The sequence below is a fragment of the Bos taurus genome, chromosome 3 (assembly GCF_002263795.3).
Source record: "Bos taurus isolate L1 Dominette 01449 registration number 42190680 breed Hereford chromosome 3, ARS-UCD2.0, whole genome shotgun sequence".
In the NCBI taxonomy this organism is placed as follows: domain Eukaryota; kingdom Metazoa; phylum Chordata; class Mammalia; order Artiodactyla; family Bovidae; genus Bos; species Bos taurus.
The window spans coordinates 1,660,282-1,682,000 of NC_037330.1; the positions used below are offsets into that span (position 1 = coordinate 1,660,282).

General features: G+C 44.7%; 2 protein-coding genes across 4 annotated transcripts in view; one reads left to right on the forward strand and one right to left on the reverse strand.

Annotated features, from left to right (window-relative positions):
* The window catches only part of STYXL2 (serine/threonine/tyrosine interacting like 2), a 67,211-nt gene extending 54,120 nt beyond the window's left edge, over positions 1-13,091 (reverse strand). Inside the window, exons 1-2 of one of the 3 annotated variants that reach the window (XM_005203419.5) lie at positions 12,958-13,091; positions 12,146-12,271 (exon numbers count right to left, since the gene is read on the reverse strand). In XM_005203419.5, coding sequence (XP_005203476.1) covers positions 12,146-12,255 — 110 coding nt within the window. In that variant the 5' untranslated portion in view covers positions 12,256-12,271; positions 12,958-13,091. 3 annotated transcript variants of the gene reach the window in all.
* Positions 13,092-15,656: 2,565 nt separating this feature from the next.
* Positions 15,657-21,719, forward strand: part of GPA33 (glycoprotein A33) — a 52,669-nt gene continuing 46,606 nt past the window's right edge. The window contains 1 exon segment of the mRNA NM_001035330.2: positions 15,657-15,769. Coding sequence (NP_001030407.1) covers positions 15,727-15,769 — 43 coding nt within the window. The 5' untranslated portion in view covers positions 15,657-15,726.

Sequence of the window (21,719 nt, forward strand, 5' to 3'; positions counted from 1 at the left end):
AGAGCAAGAAATGGATTTTTGACTTGGGAAAAAATTAAGGAAAACAGAAAAACATTATTCAAATTAGAATAATAGAAGGATAAAGAAGTCTGATCCTTTATTTGGAAAGGAAGAGAAAACGGGTCATAGCTGAGGAGGAAGAGAAGCAGCAGACGTAGGCTCCAGACCCTCTGTGTGGGCAGGCTTGGCGGGCAGCAGCCTCCGGTGATGGAGGGCCTGTCTGGAGGTTGGTTTGCATCGCAAGCACACCAGTACTTCAAACTGCGGGGTTTACTGGGGAGGTTTGATGGAGGTTATGGATATGGGTGAAGGCTCCACCAGGCGGCCCCACTGGATATGGGGTTTTACATTTTAATGTTAACTCACGAATTACCTCAGGAAATTTGCCCAGATGGAAGATAGGTGACTCTCTAGCTACAGGTTTTCCTCCAGAGAAAGTGACACACAGCAGTTAGATTTGAATTTAAGGTGTTTGAGGTCAGGGTCTAACTCAGGCAAAAATAGAAGACTTGACACCTCTCTCTACTGTCTACACCCCTTTCTCAGGTCCTTTACTCACCCAGGGATGAGATTTGCAGATGAGGCCGGGAATGTTATGACTCCCTGCTGGGACAGCAATCACTTCATCCCCGAATGAACTCTGCCCTGTTGGCTATGCCTGTTTGCAGCACTAGGTGGACTTTTGCAAATCTCTCTCCTGGTTCCACAGAACAGAGTACAGTTGTATCACCCCAGGGCTGAATCTAAAGTTACAATGGGTTGAATGATGGCCCCAGCAAAGATACATCTCCCAGAACCTGCGAATGCAAGCCTTTTTGGAAAAAAGATTGTTGCAGATTAGTTAAGTCAAAAACCTTGAGAAGAGACTATCATGGATTCAGTTCAGTTTAGTCGATCACTTGTGTCCGACTCTTTGCGACCCCATGGACTGCAACACTCCAGGCTTCCCTGTCATCACCAACTCCTGGAGCTTACTCAGCCTCAAACTTTGAGTTGGTGATGCCATCCAGCTATCCCAATCTCTGTCGTTCCCTTCTCCTCCTGCCTTCAATCTTTCCCAGCATCAGGGTCTTTTCAAATAAGTCAGTTTTTCGCATCAGGTGGCCAAAGTATTGGAGTTTCAGCTTCAGCATCAGTCCTTCCAATGAATATTAAAGACTGATCTCCTTTAGGATGGACTGGTTGGATCTTCTTGCAGTCCAAGGGACTCTCAAGAGTCTTCTCCAACACCACAGTTCAAAAGCATCAGTTCTTTGGTGCTCAGCTTTGTTTATAGTCCAACTTTCACATCCATACATGACTACTGGAAAAACCACAGCTTTCACGAGACAGACTTTTTGTTGGCAAAGTAATGTCTGTGCTTTTTAATATGCTATCTAGGTTGGTCATAGCTTTTCTTCCAAGGAGCAAGCATCTTTTAATTTCATGGTTGCAGTCACTATCTGCAGTGATTTTGGAGCCCCCCAAAATAAGATCTCTCATTGTTTCCACTGTTTCCCATCTATTTGCCATGAAGTGATGGGACCTGATACCATGATCTTAGTTTTCTGAATGTTGAGTTTTAAGACAACTTTTTCACTCTTCTCTTTCTCCTCTTCACCTTCTCCCTTAAGGGTGGTGTCATCTGCGTATCTGAGGTTATTGCTATTTCTCCTGGCAATCTTTATTCCAGCTTGTGTTTCATCTAGCTCAGCATTTTGCCTGATGTACTCTGCATATAAGTTAAATAAGCAGGGTGACAATATACAGCTTTGACATACTCCTTTCCTGATTTGGAGCCAGTCTGTTGTTCCATGTCCAGTTCTAATTGTTGCTTCTTGACCTGCATACAGATTTCTTAGGAATCAGGTAAGGTGGTCTGGTATTCCCATCTCTTTAAGAATTTTCCAGAGTTTGTTGTGATCCACACAGTCAAAGGCTTTAGTGTAGTCAATGAAGCAGAAGTAGTTGTTTTTCTGGAACTCTCTTGCTTTTTCAATGTTCCAATGGATGTTGGCAGTTTGATCTCTGGTTCCTCTGCCTTTTCTAAATTCAGCTTGAACATCTGGAAGTCCATGGTTCATGTACTGTTGAAGTCTGGCTTGGAGAATTTTAAGCATTACTTTACTAGTGTGTGAGATAAGTGCAATTGTGCGGTACTTTGAGCATTCTTTGGCATTGCCTTTTTTTTGGATTCGAATGAAAACTGACCTTTTCCAGTCCTGTGGCCACTGCTGAGTTTTCCAAATTTACTGACATATTGAATGCAGCACTTTCATAGCATCATCTTTTAGGATTTGAAATAGCTCAGCTGGAATTCCATCATCTTCACTAGCTTTGTTCATAGTGATGCTTGCTAAGGCCCACTTGACTTCACATTCCAGGATATCTGGCTCTAGGTGAGTGATCACACCATCATGCATATCTAGGTCATAAAGGTCTTTTTTTATACAGTTCTTCTGTGTATTTTGAAGTAAATATCTTCTTTACTGAATATCTTCTCCTTCTGTTAGGTCCATACCATTTCTGTCCTTTATTGTGCCCATCTTTTCATAAAATGTTTCCTTGGTATCTCCAATTTTCTTGGAGAGATCTCTACTCTTTCCCATTCTGTTGTTTTCCTCTATTTCTTTGCACTGACCACTGAGGAAGGCTTTCTTATCTCTCCTTGCTAATCTTTGGAACTCTGCATTCAAATGGTTATATCTTTCCTTTTCTCCTTTGCCTTTAGCTTCTCCTCTTTTCTCAGCTATTTGTAAGACCTCCTCAGACAACCATTTTGCCTTTTTGCATTTCTTTTTCTTGAGGATGGTCTTGATCACTGCCTCCTATACAATGTCACAAACCTCCACCCATAGTTTTACAGGCACTTTATCAGATATAATCCCTTGAATCTGTTTGTCACTTCCACTGTATAATCGTAAGGGATTTGATTTAGATCATACCTGAAAGGTCTAGTGGTTTCCCCTTCTTTCTTCAATTTAAGTCTGAATTTGTCAATAAGGAGTTCATGATTTGAGCCACAGTTAGCTCCCGGTCTTCTTTTTGCTGACTGTATAGAGCTTCTCCATCTTTGGCTGCAAAGAATGTAATCAATCTGATTTCAGTATTGACCATCTGGTGATTCCACGTGTAGAGTCTTCTCCTGTGTTGTTTGAAGAGAGTTTTTGCTATCACCAATGTGTTATCTTGGCAAAACTCTATTAGCCTTTGCCCTGCTTCATTTTATACTTCAAGGCAAAATTTGCTTGTTACTCCAGTATCTCTTGACTTCCTACTTTTGCATTTCAGTCCCCTATGATGAAAAGGACATCTTTTTTTGGGTGTTAGTTCTAGAAGGTCTTATAGGTCTTCACAGAACCATTCAACTTCAGCTTCTTCAGCATTACTGGTTGGGGCATAGACTTGGATTACTGTGATATTGAATGGTTTGCCTTGAAAATGAACAGAGATCATTCTGTCATTTTTGAGATTGCATCCAAGTACTGCATTTTGGGCTCTTTTGTTGACTATGTGGGCTACTCCATTTCTCCTAAGGCATTCTTGCCCACAGTAGTATAGTAGTCATCTGAGTTAAATTCACCCATTCCAGTCCATTTTAGTTCGCTGATTCCTAAAATGTCAATATTCACTCTTGCCATCTCCTGTTTGACCATTTCCAATTTGCCTTGATTCACAGACCTAACATTCCAGGTTCCTCTGAAATATTGCTCTTTACAGCATTGGACCTTGCTTCCATCACCAGTCACATCCACAGCTGGGTGTTGTTTTTGCTTTGGCTCTGTCTCTTCATTCTTTCTGGAGTTATTTCTCCACTGATCTCCAGTAGCATATTGGACACCTACTGACCTGGGGAGTTCATCTTTCAGTGTCCTGTATTTTGCCTTTTCATACTGTTCATGGGGTTCTCCAGGCAAGAATACTGAAGTGGTTTGCCATTCCCTTGTCTGCTGCTGTTAAGTCGCTTCAGTCATGTCCGACTCTGTGTGACCCCAAAGACGGCAGCCCACCTGGCTTCCCCGTCCCTGGGATTCTCCAGGCAAGAACACTGGAGTGGGTTGCCATTTCCTTCTCCAATGCATGAAAGTGAAAAGTGAAAAGTGAAAGTGAAGTCACTCAGTCGTGTCCGACTCTAGCGACCCCATGGACTGCCACCCACCAGGCTCCTCCATCCATGAGATTTTGTAGGCCAAAGTACTGGAGTGGGGTGCCATTGCCTTCTCCATTCCCTTGTCTAGTGGATCACATTTTGTCAGAACTCTCCACCATGACCCGTCCATCTTGGGTGGCCCTATACTGGAGTAGGTAGCCTATCCCTTCTTCAGCAGATCTTCCTGACCCAGGAATCAAACTGGGGTCAACCTGCATTGCAGGCAGATTCTTTACCAACTGAGCTATGAGGGAAGTCCATTCATGGATTAGGGTAGACCATAAATTCAGTGGCAGATGTCACTTAAAAAGAACACAAGAGCTGTAAGAGTTACTTATATATTCTGGAGATTAATCCTTTTGTCTGTTGTTTCATTTGTGTTTATTTTCTTCCATTCTGAGGTTTGTCTTTTAATGTTGTTTATTATTTCTTTTGCTGTGCAAAAGATTTTAAGTTTGAGTAAGTTACATTTTTTGTTTTTAATTTCCCTTACTTTAGTCATAGAGGACCCTGGTGTGATGTATGTCAAAGAGCATACAGCCTATGGTTTCCTCTAAGACATGTGGCTAACTCATGTTGATGTATAGCAGAAGCCAACACAACATTGTAAAGCAATTATCCTCCGATCAAAAATAAATAAATTTATATGTGAAAAAAGGGCACAAGAGAAGACAGAGAAAAGACGACCATATGAAGACAGAGGCAGAGGTTGGAGCTACACTGTCACAAGCAAGAAACTCCTAGAGCCAACAGAAGCAAGGGAGAGGCAAGGACAAAGTCTTCCCTGGATTCTTTGGAGGGAGGGTGTTCCTGCCAGCACCTGGATCTCAGATTTCTGGCCTTTAAAACTGTGAGAGAATATGTTTGTGCCGTGTGTGTGTGTGTGGTTTTTAAGCCACTCAGTTTGTGGAATTTGTTACAGAAGCCCTAGGAAACTAGCAGTGGGACTCTGCTGGTGGGATATTTGCTCTTCCACATATAACTTAATTTAAAAAAGGCTCAAGCTTTTAGCTAAAGAGATAAAACAAGGAGGATGGAATTTCAGGCATTTATTAAGTACAGGGAGGATTGCTCAGACTTGGGTGATGATCTATTGCTTAGAATGGGCTTCCCGGGTGGCTCAGTGGTAAAGAATCCACCTGCTAATGCAGGAGATATATGTTATATTGTAATAATGTAGGTTATATATTATATATAATATAAATAATATATATTTTACTATATTGTTTAATTTCTGTCACTAGGTAAAACTGATATCCCAGTTTTATGACTACATTATTTATATAAGCTTTTGTGGCTAATAAGTGGCAGAGCAGAGCTGACCTTAATTTTGGCCTTAATTACACCATTTTCACTCTTCCCCCATCACTATATAGGCTTCTAGAAGAGAGTTTTATTAATAATTCTCTTTCCATAGCTTTAAAAAGCCCACAGTTTTACTTAAGGTATAATTATTACACATACAGCACATATTTAAAATGTACAGACTGGTAAAGTTTGATACACAAATAAGTGAGATCATTACCATAATCAAAATTGTGTGGTTTCTCTTTTACTGGGTTTTGAGAGTTTTTTAAATGTATATTTTGGATATGAGCTCATTATCAGATATGTGATTTTCATTTTTTTCTCCCAGTTTGTGAGTTGCTTTTTCATTTTTAAAGATACTGTAGATATTCACCTGGGCTAGTTTAAGCCTCGGAGAAGGCAATGGCACCCCACTCCAGTACTCTTGCCCGGAAAATCCCATGGGCAGAGGAGTCCATGGGGTCGCTAAGAGTCGGACATGACTGAGCGACTTCACCTTCACTTTTCTCTTTCATGCATTGGAGAAGGAAATGGCAACCCACTCCAGTATTCTTGCCTGGAGAATCCCAGGGACGGGGGAGCCTGGTGGGCTGCCGTCTTTGGGGTCGCACAGAGTTGGACACGACTGAAGTGACTTAGCAGCAGCAGCAGCAGTTTAAGCCTGGTTCTGTACAGTGCAGTGGGGTTGATTGGATGATGACTCAAAAGTCAGTGCAGCTGTACTAATTTATACCTCAGATTTTATGATAATAATTGCAGGAAGGGATAGCCTGTGAAGTGTCACTGTGTGTTTCACTTTCTTGAACATTTCTGAAAAGGGCTAGTTGATTTAGGATCAGCTACTAAAAACCAACTGCTAAGGAGTATACAGTGGAGAAGGAAATGTCAACCCACTCCAGTATTCTTGCCTGGGAAATCCCATGGACAGAGGAGCCTGGTGGGCTGTAGTCCATGGGGTCACAAAGAGTTGGACGTGACTGAGCGACTTCACTTCACTGAGAGCCCAGAGAAAATGTGCTCTCTCTGTGGGACCTTACTTTTCAGGAGTTCAGCCCTTTTCATGTGTAAGTGGGGCTTTAGGGTTGAGCCTGTTTTTGTCTAGAAGGGGGACTGGCAGCTGGAAGGACTAAGAACTGGATGCTGCTGGAATGTCTCTATTAATCAATGTTTGTGTCCTGCTGCCAGCTCACTTTATGTGAGACTCTGGAACCGGCAGAACCAGCTCTCCCTGCGGTGACCCACCTTCTGCCTTCACACCTGGCACTCACTGATCGCCCTCTCCAGCCAATGACCTCAGAAGCTCAATCACACCAAAGTGACAGACACTTAATAAAACACCTAGGTCAGTATTTTAAAATATTCACCAGACTTTATTTATCTAGCCTACTATTAATTAGACAGTTCTTCATGTTGCTCAAACATTCCAAATTCTTAATGACTGTTAGCTGCTAAAGCATTCTAGTATTAGTACTTCTCTTCTGGTGCACATATATACTTACTTCTGTTAAGTATGTATCAGGAATAAGCCTGCTGGGCTGTAGGACATGCATGTGTTTAGATACTGCTGCTGCTGCTAAGTTGCTTCAGTCGTGGCCGACTCTGTGTGAGCCCATAGATGGCAGCCCACCAGGCTCCCCTGTCCCTGGGATTCTCCAGGCAAGAACACTGGAGTGGGTTGCCATTTCCTTCTCCAATGCATGAAAGTGAAAAGTGAAAGTGAAGTTTCTCAGTTGTGTCTGACTCTTAGCGAACCCATGGACTACAGCCTACCAGGCTCCTCTGTCCATGGGATTCTCCAGGCAAGAGTACTGGAGTGGGGTGCCATTGCCTTCTCCTGTTTAGATTCTAGGAAACAATTTTCCAAAGGGTTGTACTAATTTACCCTCTTACCAGCAATGAACAGGAACATCTTGTTTGCTTCACATCCTCATTAATATTTGCTATTGTCAGTGTTTAATTTTAGGCAGTCTGGTGAGTATCGTACTATCGAACTGTGGTTGTAGTTTGAATGTCTGTCATCCATATATTTCAATATATCCCATCCCACTTGCTCTCTTGTAAGTGTCACCTTGATGCCTCTCCAGGGGAGTGGTGGAGTTCATGTTGTCTCCTTTTGAATATTTGTCTCATGTGACTTTCTTTCTGAGGCTAGATCATGAAAATCAATGAACTTCCATGCTATTCTCTTAGATACTAACTCTTGAAATTTCTACTGTGTATTTTGTTTTTAATGATTTCTAGCTTAACTCTGCAATGATCAGAGAACATGTTTTATATAATTTCAAGCATTAAAAACTTGTTGATATACATATGACCCAATGCATGTATGAACTTTTTGGTTAAAAATTCCATGTGCACATGATAAGAATCTATCTCTTGCAATTGTTGAGTATATAGGCTATAAATGCAAATTAGGTTAATTTTATTTATTTTTTATTTACATTTCTTATATTTTTGACTTTTTCCCCTCATTCTATCAGTTGCTGAGATTGTGCTTTTTAAAACGTACATTTGACTAAGATCGTGAATTTTACTTTTTCTTCAGTTCTGTCAATTCTTTGCTTTACGTATTTTGAGGTTACTTTATCAGATCCTAGAAATTTTAATAATTTAAATGAATATACCTATTATAGAGCGAATTTGATTATTCTGAAACTTTAAGGTAAGGTTTTCTTTGTCTGCTATCGGTAAATCACTTCACTGGCTTGCTTCTGGCCAGTGTTCACAATTACAGCAGTGGGTACTTTCCAAAGAGGGCCACGATGTATCCCATCCCACTTGTTCTCCCTACAACGTGACCCTAATACACCTTCAATGGAATGGTAGAGTCCGTGTTGCCTCCTCTGAACTTTGGTGGTCCTCTCTGTGACTTCTGAGGCTAGATCATGAAAATCAATGCACTTTTGTCCTATTGTCTTGGAATTCAGCTCCCAGGCTCTGAGAAAACCCACAGTGACCCACAGGGACAGATCATATGAAAAGACCATGTTAGGTATTCAGGCCAATTGCCTAACTGAGGTCTTGACCTCAAGTGCCAAACGTGTGGTGATGCCTCTCTGACACCAGCTCCCAGCTCTTGAATCACCGCAGGCTCAAATTTATCCCCAGTCTCCAAGTCTTTTTAGCTGAGGCCCCAGACATCCTGAAACAAATAAGCCACACTACTGTGCCTTATCCAGATTCCAAATTATGAGCATAATAAAATGGTTATTTTATGACACTAAGGTTTGGAGTTATGAACAATAGTAACCAGAACAGTGTAGTATAAGTTTTCTATCTTTTGTTCACCTTTGTACATCTTTATTTTTGAGTGTGTCTCTTGTAAATAGTATGTAGGCTTGTGAAAAAATTGAGTCTGCCAATTTTTGTTTTTTAATTGAAGTATTTAGTCTGCTGTGCTGTGCTTAGTCACTTAGTCATGTCTGACTCTTTGCAACCCCATGGACTGCAGCCCACCAGGCTCCTCTTTCCATGGGGATTCTCCAGGCAAGAATACTGGAGTGGGTTGCCATGCCTTCCTCCAGGGGATCTTCCCACCTCAGGGCTCAAACCCAGGTCTCCTGCATTGCACGCTGATTCTTTACCATCTGAGCCACCAGGGAAGCCCAAGAATACTGGAGTGGGTAGCCTATCCCTTCTCTGGGGGATCTTCCTGACCCAGGAATCAAATGGGGGTCTCCTGCATTGCAGGCGGATTCTTTACCAGCTGAGCTAACAGGGAAGCTGACGTATTTTAGCTTATATATGTTTAAATAATTACTTATATATTTGGGTTTAAATCTTCCATCCTACTATTTTCTTACTATCAATTATGCTTTTCCTGTATTCTTTTTTCTCTTGCCTTCTTTTGGATTGATTACATTTTATTATTGCATCCTTATAAATTCTAAATAACTTTGATCCTGAACTCCCTACTCAAATTTAAAGTTTCAGATACTCTCTCAAGATATCTGTCATTAAGCTGAGAGAGTGAAGCACATACACCAGGAATCAGAGAAATAAATTAGGATTGAAAATTATATCTAAGAAAGAACTATGGGTGTGATTTCTGGCACATGGAGTTGTCCGGTTTCTGTAAATCAGAAACCAATTAAACTTTTGAAGGGATAACATTTTCTAAGAAGTCATGACTCTTAAAAGGCCTTTGGGTGGTATAAGCCTTAAAACAGCCCTTGGACCTCCAAGTTTCCATAAGCAGGACAAGTCTGCAAAAGTTACACAGTGCTCAAGGAAGAGACCCTCTTCAGCTTCACTTCAGATGTGGCTGTGGAGGATAACAGACAAGGAAAAAGGCCCAGGGGATGGAGCTAGAAGCCGCAGAGAACAACAGATCAAGAGTGCCACCCTGAGAGCCACATCAAGGTCACACCTAGGAGATCTCTCCACTTCTGGGGCAAAGCCACACTCAACAGGGTCATTATTTGTAAGGACTGATGGCTGCTGTGTCCCCTACTCCTCCTTTCATTAGATGGAAGGTTTTTTTTTTTTTTTGGTAGGGCCAGGGGCTGTTATCCTGGTCAGATCATGAGGAGCTGCATTCAGCCCCGGACAGGGCATACTTTCCAGAGAACCCAGCCTTTGAACTTTGCAGCAATTGGTAAATGGGATTTCAGGCTGTTTCCCCGGGAAGGCAGTAAGTGTGGTCTAAGAGTGTGAAAAAGGAGACATGAATATTAACTGCCTCGAGAGACTACAGTGGCTGAGCCTACTTCTTTTTCCTGGGTTCATGGACCGTTCCTTTACAAGAAAGCATGGCCTTGCTGAGTTCTAGCCAATGGAATATGATCGCACAGAGTCAGACACAACTGAAGCAACTTGGCATGCATGCATGCATCGGAGAAGGAAATGGCAACCCACTCCAGTGTTCTTGCCTGGAGAATCCCAGGGACAGAGGAGCCTGGTGGGCTGCTGTCTATGGGGTCGCACAGAGTCGGACATGACTGAAGCAACTTAGCAGCAGCAGCAGTGCTTAGTCGCTCAGTTGTGTCCGACTCTGTGCGACCCCATGGACTGCAGCCCACCAGCCTCCTCTGTCCATGGGGATTTGCCAGGCAAGAATACTAGAGTAGTTGCCATGCCTTTCTCCAGGGGATCGTCCCAACTCAGGGATTGAACCCAGGTCTCCAGCATTGCAGGCAGATTCTTTACCATCTGAGCCACCACGGAAGCCCAGGAATACTGGAGTAGATAGCCTATCCCTTCTCCAGGGGATCTTCCCTACCCAGGAATCAAACCAGGTCTCCTGCACTGCAGGCTAATCCTTTACCAGCTGAGCTACCAGGGAAGCCAGTATGAGTGGAAGCAAAATGGCCATTTCCAGGCCTGGCCCATAAAACCCTCCTGAGAGATTCTCCATTTTGTCTCAAGACTGATGAACACAGTCACTTTGGAAGTCAGGGCTTACAGTGGAGGATCTACAAGACAAAAGGAGCCTCAGTTCCTGAATCACTGCTCAGGTACCTGTTCTGAAACACACCTGAGTGAGAAAAAAACATCCATTTGCTGTAACAGCTGTCATTACTCCAACTGCTACACGAAGCCATCACTTACCCTAACCACACATAAAACTACCTATGCCTTGTCTGGTGGCATAGAGAGGGGAGGGCTGTATTTTAAATCTCTCAATCCTGACAGTTTTTCTAAGTGGGAACATAAGCCTGAACTTTAAGGGAAAATCCCTGAAGCTCCATCTGGCCAATGTGGTCTGGTCCACTATGGTGATGAGCACCTACATTTGCTCCCATCTCACTCCAAAGGGGAAGCCTGTTGAGCCCCGAGAAGCCAGAGCCAACAAGACCCCAAGAGGCCCGAGGAAAAGGAAAGTCAAGCAGCATCAGAGATGCTCTGATGTGAATTTACCTTGAAATATTCTAAGTCTTTTCTTCCCTTTTTCTTGATAAGGAGACATAGGCTCAAGAATTAAAGTGATTCTTCACTTAAAATTTGGTGACAGAGTTAAGATTAGAAGTCAGGTCCCCTACTATTATTTGTAGCAAAAGAAAAAAGAAAAGGCATACACATGACTGCTTTAGCAAGCAATTAACTATTTCTTTGTTGCTTTATGGTTTTTCTTAAAATTTGTATGCAAATTTTTCATTCTACATCATCATATATCCCCAATGATTTTATATAAAAGAAACTTTAGAATTAATTGTCGCAAAATAAAGAAAACCCTCCAGGAAGCACACTTCCCAGTGGAAAGACACAGCCTGATCACAGATACAAAATTACCTTAGTGCTAGAATTTGATGTCTTAAGGGCGTCTTCCTGTCTTGATGCCTTCTCTTATCTATGATCTATGGTCTATCATCCCCATTCCAGCCTTATTTCCCTCCTAGGGAAAAAAGAACTGTAATCCAGGGACATCTGCCAAATTTCTACTCACCCTTTGAGGTTCAAGTCCAACATCATCTCCTCTAGGAAGCCTCCTATGAACCTTCCAAGCCCAGGTGATCCTTTCCTTCCCCACATCAACTAGACCCTAAGCATGCTAATTCTAGCACTTACCATGCCGTGTTGCAATGTATCTGTTTGCAAGTTTTTTCTTCCATGAAATATAACACATAAAAAATTTGCAAACGATGTTTGCTGAATGAATGAACTTAAGGCTGTGGCTGTAGGCTCCCTGGGGTCCACTCGTCGTCACGCTCCCTAGCACACTCCCATTACGGCTGGAGGGAGGCCCACACTCAGCAATCGCACACTTACTGGCTGGGGGAGGGGCTCCGGAGGTACCGGGCCTGTACAGCCCTCACGTTGGCTTCATCCTCTTCACTCGGGACCACCTGCTCCTCTTCTGGGTCCCCACTGGTTGCCATGACAGCCCGTCAGCCTCTGTAGGTTTAGCATGAATAAGGCAGTTAGAAAAGCTAGTTCTGGAGGTTTTGTGGGGGTGAGAGGTGTGTTGGTGATGTCACCTCAATGGAACTAGGGATGGGAAAGTCACCACATGTTAATCGCCTGGTGGGAAAACAACTCATGGGGAAAACAACTCATGAGGAAAACCCAGTCAGACTTGATTCAGCTACTGTTATCAGGACACCAAAACGCACACTTGGCTGGCCATGTAAGCAATCCACCTAGTCCACCTTGGAGTCATGAAATTTAAGAAGTGATACCTTGGCTCCTTCCACAGGTGCCAGCAAGAAAGCAGTGAGGGGAGTCCAAAGTTTGCCTTAACTATAGCTTACGCTGAACATATGTGTATTCCCCAGACCAGAGAGGTCCTTCTCTGAACCTTCTCTCTGAACTTTCTCTGAACACACACACTCTCTCTCTCTCCCTCTCTCACACACACATCTTTTGTCTCTACTGGGAAGGTACCTTCTTCAGCGACTCTAACCAAGGCCACAGGAGCCACTGCCTTTGATTCAGGAGCCATCCCACAGCTTATTAAAGAACATGAGACCCCCCAGGAGCTGGTCCCAGATGAGGCTAGGCCCTGACACTCAGGGAAGAGCTGCTGCCCTTTTGGTTGTAAGTCCTGGGCTCACAGGACAAAGTGAAGGGAGAACACTCACCGCTGATCTGCCTGTATCTCCACACCAAGAGGGCAGCCACCCAGAGGCTGAGGGGCCCAGACAAAATGGCCAGAGACTCCGACCAGTGAGAGGGACCTCCCTCCTCTCTCCAGTCTCCTTCTCTGAGGGGCAGGACAGCTGTTCACAGGAAACCTTAGCTGCCTGCTAAATTTAGCCTCTGGCCCCTCAGCCTGGCAGATCTCTGAGAGGAAGGCATGCAGGCTCAGGACTCAGACCCAAATGTGGGCCCCACTTAACTCTTTCCCTCCTGGCTGCTTCTTTGGAAACTGACCCTGAGCCGCAGAATTGGGAGAAGTTCACGCTTCACAGAGCGGCCTCAAGAACAGGTTTACTTTAGGCTCTCTCTCCATACCTCCCTGCCTGGGGCTGCCTATGCAGAGTGCTTCCAGAAGATAATCTAAAGCCAAGGATCTGAAAGAATGAAGTAAACTGTACTTTAACCCTCTGTCAGCAGATATATAGAATGGGGAGGATCCTCTGATAGATGTTGGGAGAGCACCGTGGTGAGACTAAGGGGTACTAACTGCCTGTGGCCAGGACTCCATTTCTTTGCAGAAATATGACTCTGGATAGTGAACTGGGCAGTCGTGCACGCCTTCCATAACCCCGTCCCACACTCAGCCCATATCATCCCTGGGTGATATAAACACCCCTTGAGCTTCATGAACTTCAAATGAGTTCATAATCCATCCTACTCCACCCACCAACATTACAATCAAAACAAAGCCCAGTAACCCAATAGTTCATTCCCCAAGCCCGTACATTCTGTAATGACCCCTATCCCTTCGTCCAGCCATCTGCCCATTTGTGTACCCATTCACAAATATGTACTGATATCCACTATGCATCCAGCTCTGATGTGACCAAAGTAAGACACTTAAATGGTGTTTCCTCCCAGCTAGGTGGAATAATGCCTGGGGCATAGTATCATTAACAATTGGCCAAACGAATGAATGACCTCATAGTTTATTAGGAGGGATGAGACACAGACCAAATATAGCTCAAGCTCAAGGCAGAATGTAGTTAGTTAGTATCCTAAGAGAGATCCGGAGTGCTGTGTGAGTTCAAATGAGGGAGAGAGCCCTTCTGACTGAAGAAGTCAGGAATGGCTTCACGAAAGAACAAATACGTGAACTGGGCTTTAAAGCACATATTGCATTACAACAGCAGATATGGTGAGGGGAGGATTTCCAGAGGGGACGACATGGAAAAAGTTTTAGGGTAGCAAAAATTAATTTCACATAGTGATTAGAGCTTTGAAGAAAGAAAACAAGGTTGAGTGCAGAGACTTGGCAAAGCTGGGATGGGAGCGTCTTTGGATAGAGTGGTTCAGGAAGGCATCTCTGGAGAAGCACATGGCATCACCACTGACCAGTTGCCAAACCACTGTCCTGGGCATCAAAATAGGGGCTCGGTGAGTGGCTGCTGAAGAATGGAAGAAGGACCACAACTGAGTAACCATGGGGGTTCAATGTACCTCCAGACTTCAAGGCTCCGTGAAGATGAAAAGTAGTATGAGAGAGAGGTGAGATGAAGGAGGGAGGGATGGAGAGTGGGGTGGAAATCAGGCAGGGGGCTGAAGAGGGGCATCAGGTGGACAGACCGCCAGCATAAGGAAGCAGATGGTGGAGGGGAGGGGAGAGAGAGAAAAGGGAGAGCGAATACACCAAAAAGTGGCTGCAGATAGACGGGACCACTCAGGAGGAGAGGATGGCAGAGGGCCTCTGTTTTCTTTATAACCTTAGTCACCATCCCGAACTCACAGACGGTGACATCGGGATCACTAGCAGAGTGGACTGAAAATCAGAAGACTACTTGCTGGCTGTGTGACCATAGATAACCCATTAACTTCTTTGAGACAGAGATACCTATCTGTAACATAGAAAATCAAAGTACTAATTTTTCCACTGCGTTCTGACCACCCAGTCCAAGGTGGGTCCTCCCACGGCCACAGTTTTATTACCTACGTCTTTTTCCAAGTCATGCTCCCCATAGCACTGGTGATCTTTAAGTGGGGTGACCAACCATCTCAGTTTCCCTAAGACAGAGACATTCCTGGGACATAGGGCCCTCTGTTTTAACAGTGGAGCAACTCCAAGCAAACTGGATGAATTGGTCATGGTATTTCTGGCTGTCTTGTTTGATTGTATACTATTTTCCTCCTCAGTCAGATTAGCAGTTCTCTGGGATAGAGACTTCTGGTCTTCCTCATGACTGTGTCTCTAGCATGGTGTGGGGTAGGGGGAAATGACAAGGAAGGGAAGCAGAGGAACAGATCATAATATGTCTTGCAGTGTTTCGGCAATTGTGGCCAACACCCTTCTTTTATTGACTTTGAAACCCTTCCTCTGAGATAGTTTCCCTTTATATTACAGGTGGCAACTTCCTATCTCATATAGGTAAACCTGCATTATAGTGAGAAGCCCAGGACTTTGCTCACCTGCTAAATGGAGAGAAGGCAGGGGAAGGAACTGACGAGCTGAAAGAGGTTCCTGTTGGGGCCTTTGGTGGAGTGGGTGGAGCTGGAGTCTAGTCCCACAGGTGAGCTCACCTGTCAGTCTAGCTGTGGGGTGGGGCATGGGGGCCAGGCTGGGCAGAGGTAGAGGAAGGGAGAAACTGGAGGACTGACCGAAGGCTGGGCTGGGTTGGGCCAGAGGCCACTGTAGCTTTAACCAGTCAGCCCAGACTGATTCAAGACAGGAGACCACCAGTGCCAGGCTGGACGTGGGGCAGACAGGGAGCCAGACCATGGAGGGGAAGATACAGCCTGTGCTGTGGGTGCTTTGTGCAGGTGAGTGGTGCCCAGGGGTGGGCAAGATAGGGGCTGAATGCTGAGGGTCTCCCAGACAGCCCCAGAGAGGGCCTCAAATGACACAGTGTTTTCCCTCTGGGCAGAATGACATGTTGAGTTGTTGAAAAAGCAGGTTCCAGGCCAGAATCAGAAATGTTTAATTCTCATATTAGTAAATAAAATTTGAGCCCATTTCTGGAATGAAGAATTCATAAGACTCTCAAAACTATATTTTCTGATTCTAAGTCAAATCATCGGATCAAATATATTAATAAAATCTGGAAATTAGGACAATAAACCCCAGAAAGGCCAGGATGTGTGGATCCAGGAATTTTGTTCACTACCTGAGATTTTAGAGGAGGAAATGGCAACCCACTCCAGGAATCTTGCCTGGGAAATCCCATGGGCCGAGGACCCTGGCAGGCTACAGCCCATGGGGTTGCAAGAGTCAGACACAACTTAGCGACTAAACCACCAATACGTGAGATTTTAACCATTGCCTTAAAACCAGAGAAAATGGTAACATCTGTATCATGTATATGGAAACTAGCAGAGAGACACTACTACTCACCCAATATCGTTTACAGGGCGAGAGAAGACTAAGCAAAAACAAAGAGAAAAACAACCAATTAGAAAGGCTCTTTCCAAAGGTCAAAGCTCTTTAGCTCTCTTTGTACTCTGGTCGTTGAAAACGCAGAACATGGGGAAACTCCACATAATAAAAATCAGACGTTCATTAATATAATGGTAGACTCCAAATCAGGTGCTAAATAGCAAAGCCACTGTGTGAGGATCCATGGAAGGTCTACTGGTTAGGATGGAGGTCTTGGCATCAGACTCCTGGGAACTGACAGAAAGTAGAATGAGCAAGGAATTTGAGAGATAAGGGTTGGGGGAATTTTAGGAGTTGACCATGCTGAGAATCTCATCAGCTTGCAATTTATTTATTTATCTTAAAATTTGGCCATATTTTAAAACTAAAAATATTATTTTTCTTTGAATGAAAGATTCTTTAAATTCTGTAGTGTTTACAATTGTCAAATATTTCACATACATGATTTTATATAATCCCACAATAACCCTTTCTTCTCCTACTCCTATCTTGCCGCTCCTGTCTTCCCTCTCCCCACTGGTAACCACTAGTTTGTTCTTTATATCCATGAATCTGCTTTTGTTTTTTCATTTTATTCATCTGTTTGCAGCATTTTTTAGATTCCACATGTGATATCATACAGTATTCGTCTTTCTCTGTATTAGCTTGCAATTTAGAAATTATTGTGGGCTTCAGGGATCTAGCAAGACTAGGGTGTGTTGTTGAATTCAAGTTCATGTGCCCCGTGTACAATGAGGCTAAATAAACTGAAATACTGGAGTGTGGAAGAGAAAGTTTCACTGCAAGGGCCATAATAGGAGAAGGGGTGGCTCACGCTCAAAAGACGTAAACTCCCCAATGGGTTTCAAGAAAGCATTTTTAAAGGAGCAGGTGAGGAAGGAGAGTCACAGGATGTGTGATCAGCTTGTGCGCAATTTTCTGTTCGGTTGGTGGTGAGGTAACAGGGTGGTGTCACAGGGGTTAACATCACTCTCAGGCTCCAGTAGCTCTGGAGGCTGCATGTTCACGGTCATAAAGTACTTCCTTCCATTTGGTAGGGGTTTCAGTAACTCTAAAACAACCCAGGAAATGTGGATCAGGTAGTGCTGTCTAGGTTCTTCAGGGAGGAGCTAAACATTCTGTGACTGCTGTATGGCTAATTTACTGTTTATATTCTTACCAGTTTTCCTGGTCCAACTGCTACTTTTGCATTCACTCTTGATTCAGACTTTTATGACTCAGGGTAGGCCTGGGAGACCACAGCTTTTCCACAAACAAGGGGCAGGCGGAGGACATGCAGAGAAGGAACTGTCCTGGGCAGTCCCATAGGGTCCTGCGCAGTTACAGGGGGAGGTGAAGAGTTCTGCCAGGAAACTTGGGAGCCCTAAGGCCTGGGAAGTGGAATGGAACAGGGTCTGATTTAGGGCTCACTTTTCCGCTTCTAGAGGCAAGCTCCAAACCAGTTGGCCTGCCAGCCCAGGGTGGTTCTCCCAGGTCCCCAGGTTTCCCCAGGTTCCCCTTCTTTCCCCATCTCTCCAAACGCAATCTTGAAGCTGTTGGTTGCTCGGGAAGGTCTGGTCAAACTCGGAGGCCCTGCCAGAAGGCCCATCTCTGTGGGGCAGAGGGGCCCTCGTCATCAGGCTAGAGGGCCTACTTGGTTCATTCTTTCATCCAAACAGCTCTTTACCAAACACATAGTTTGTACAGGAAACGCAGGAGTGAGGGGCCTGGAATGAATTGCAGTCATCAGGGAATCTGTCTCAGCCATCACATCCAGACCCGAATGACGTGCTTCAAGTCTCAAGGGTAGGAGGCTGAGAGGAAATGACCACCCTTTCTGGGCTGGGCCAGCGACCTCTGATCTTCTTCTCCAGAGCCTGGAAGTCTCTCTCATGCCTTGCCTCCTCCCCTACACACCCCTGCATTTGCAGTCTGGCTGCAACCCGAAAGCCATGCACAAATAAAAAGAAGGGATTTGGGCTTAGGGAAAAAATAACCCAAAACAAAACAGACTGAAAAGTGGCCCTAACTGTGAACAGCCTTGAGCAGTACATTTCACCTCTTCCTGTGAGAAGGTATGTGACCCCTGGGTGAACTCATCCAGTGGAACCAGTTCTTGGGATTGTGCTCAGACACACAGATAGAGTGTTCTGCCCCCATCCACTTCCCTCCACCCTCCAAGTCTGGCGCCAGGGGCTCATCACCTTTGCCTCCATACTTTATACTAAGGGGAAGGGGCTGGAGCAGTGGAGCCATGGAAGCCGGGCTTGGTGGCTAGCTCTGGGTATATGTTTGCCAAGTGGAAATGTTTGTGGGTGAAATAGTCACTTCCATGTGTAAGTGAGCAATAAAGGCCTTCAAAAGTCAAACATAAAAACTGTTGGGTGACACTCCCCACCATGAGGAGGAACAGGGAAATTAGGGAGGGCTTTCTGGAGGAGGTGGAGATTAAGCTGGATTCCAGAGGACCTACTGGCTTTCCCTGTTGTTCTGTTCTTCACCTGAACTTGCTCAGTAACCACTAAAATTTTGCTGATGTCTTGGGCAGAGTACCATGACAGAATTAATGAAAACAGGCCCCAGGACTCATCAGACTTTCGGGAATCAGAATAAAATCACATTAGGTCATATGACGGAGAAGGCAATGGCACCCCACTCCGGTACTCTTACCTGGGAAATCCCATGGACAGAGAAGCCTGGTAGGCTGTAGTCCATGGGATCGCTAAGATTTGGATGTGACTGAGCGATTTCACTTTCCCTTTTCACTTTCATGCATTGGAGAAGGAAATGGCAACCCACTTCAATGTTCTTGCCTGGAGAATCCTAGGGACAGGGGAGCCTGGTGGGCTTCTGTCTGTGAGGTCACACAGAGTCGGACACGACTGAAGTGACTTAGCAGCAGCAGCAAAAGCAGGTCATATGAAGGGTATGCAAACAGAAGGTGGTGCATTCAAGAATTTAAAAACAGTACTTAAACCTACTAAAAGTCAGTATGACAATTCCAAAAATGTCAGTGACACAATACCTCCCCCTCCCTGGCAGACGCTCCCACCCGCTTATCCTCTCATGTCACAGGCACTCAAGAAGGGCAGGCCCTCTTCCTTAACTGACTTTGCTGCTGCTGCTGCTAAGTTGCTTCAGTCGTGTCCGACTCTGTGCGACTCCATAGACAGCAGCCCATCAGGCTCCCCGGTCCCTGGGATTCTCCAGGCAAGAACACTGGAGTGGGTTGCCATTTCCTTCTCCAGTGCATGAAAGTGAAAAGTGAAAGTGAAGTCGCTCAGTCGTGTCCGACTCTTCTCGACCCCATGGACTACAGCCTACCAGGCTTCTCTGTCCATGGGATTTTCCAGGCAAGAGTACCGGAGTGGGGTGCCATTGCCTTCTCCTAACTGACTTTAGCTTGAGGCAAATTAGTTGCCTCAATAAATCTCAGTTTCCTAATCTGTGAAATGGAGAGGGCAACCTATAATGTATAAAAATGCACATTTTACCTCCCATTTGGTTATTAGAGATAGCAAATGAGGTTGTCAATGTAAAGACCCTGAATCAGTGCCTGCCACATAACAAGCATTCAGTAAATGCCCATTATTATTGTTGTTGTTGTTATTAGTGTGGGCAAGTGTAAATTATAGGAAAGTAACTAGACTTTGATGATCAACTGTCTGATCACTCTGACCTGGCAGACATCTGCCAAGAGACTGAGAGTCACTGTGGATGAAAGATTTTCATCCACCCTCCCAAAGGCTGCTAGAGAAAATGCTCCAACTCGTGTATAGGACCAAAGCTCTTCCACTCTGGGAATTTTTTCAGCCACCAGACTCCATGAAAGACTTGATATAGTAGAAGGTACAGCTGCAGGAAAAGAGAGGCATAAAGAGGAGTCCACCAAGGGGAAAAAAGTCTCTGAGACACTCTGCCCAGAGTCACTAAAATCTTTGAAGACTTGATAAAAAACATAACCAAACAAAAAGCCCTACCTTCCTAGAACTAGAGGAAACCTCAAAGCTTAAGTTAGAAAAGCAGAAAGTACTGCTTTTCACCAAGAAATAAGGGAATCTATCATCCTGAAATATTCAAGATGAGAAAATATTTTTTTTTCCTCCATCTAAAAAAAAATTTCAATAAGCTCATGGATGATTCATCCATGATGGGTTTTTTTTGGGAACTATTAATAAGTTTCAAATTTTCTATCATTGTAAAGTTGATCATGCCATTTTAGAATCCTTCCCCACGGGCCTTTGTTAGAGCTACAGTCCCCAGCAGGAGGATTTTCCTACACGACTTAGATTTGCCCACTCTGAAGTACCATGTTCCTGTTAGTCACACAGGCTTGCGCAGCTTCCCAAGACCTTCCCTGTCAGAGGGTGGCATATCTTCGCCTCGTGTCCCTTGCATCTCTAAGTCCACACAGTGGCCTGGTCGAGGCTCTGAGGTTTACAGGGCTCAATCTCAAACATGTACAAAGATGAGAACCAGATAAGTGGCCTTGTGCCAGTTCATCTTGACCCCATGAGTGCGTGCTTAGTAGCTCAGTCATGTCCAGCTCTTTGCAACCCCATAGACTGTGGCCTGCCAAGCTCCTCTGTCCAGGGGATTCTCCAGGAAAGAATACTGCTGTGGGTTGCCATTTCCTCCTCCAGAGTATCTTCTCGACTCAGGGATCGAACCTGGGTCTCCTGCATCATCTGCACCGCAGGCAAATTCTAAGAGAGTGGCCTTGTGCCCAGTTCATCTCCACTCCAAGAGTGTGGTATTCAGACCAGAGCCAGTAGTGTTGGCCAGCAAGTGCACTGCAAGATGGCCAGGCTGGCCTTTTATCTCCTTCCCAGCTCTAAGCCCTGTTGCCACACCTGACCCCAGGGTGTGACTCACACCTGGAGCCTGGGGAGGGCCTGCTGGTGCCTGAGCACAAGTCAGAAGCCAGTGCTCACAGGGAGGGCTCGTGTGCCTGGGGAATTACACTTTCTGCCTGTCAGAAATGAAATCAGATTAAAATGCCCCAGTCCCAGCTCCAGCCTTGAAGTGGGAAGAATGCAATGAATGGTCACCCTAAGTGTGGTATGTGTGCAATGAGTGATGGTTTAGGGCAGTAGCTGCAACCCAGGCAGCCCATCAGTATCCCCTGGGGAGTAAAAGTACACATGTCCAGGCTCCCCCAGACCCTCTGAATCAGACTCTTGAGAGGCAGAATCTGGCCATCTCTCTGATTATGAAAATTTACCCAAGTGATTCTGATGTGAAAACCTCAGTTCAGAGTTGCCTACTGGACCTTGAGGGAAAATAGGTTTAATGAATAGTTGTCTCCGTGACTGGGGCTGATACTCTGCGTGTGATTTGCAGCTCAATTTTGCAGCA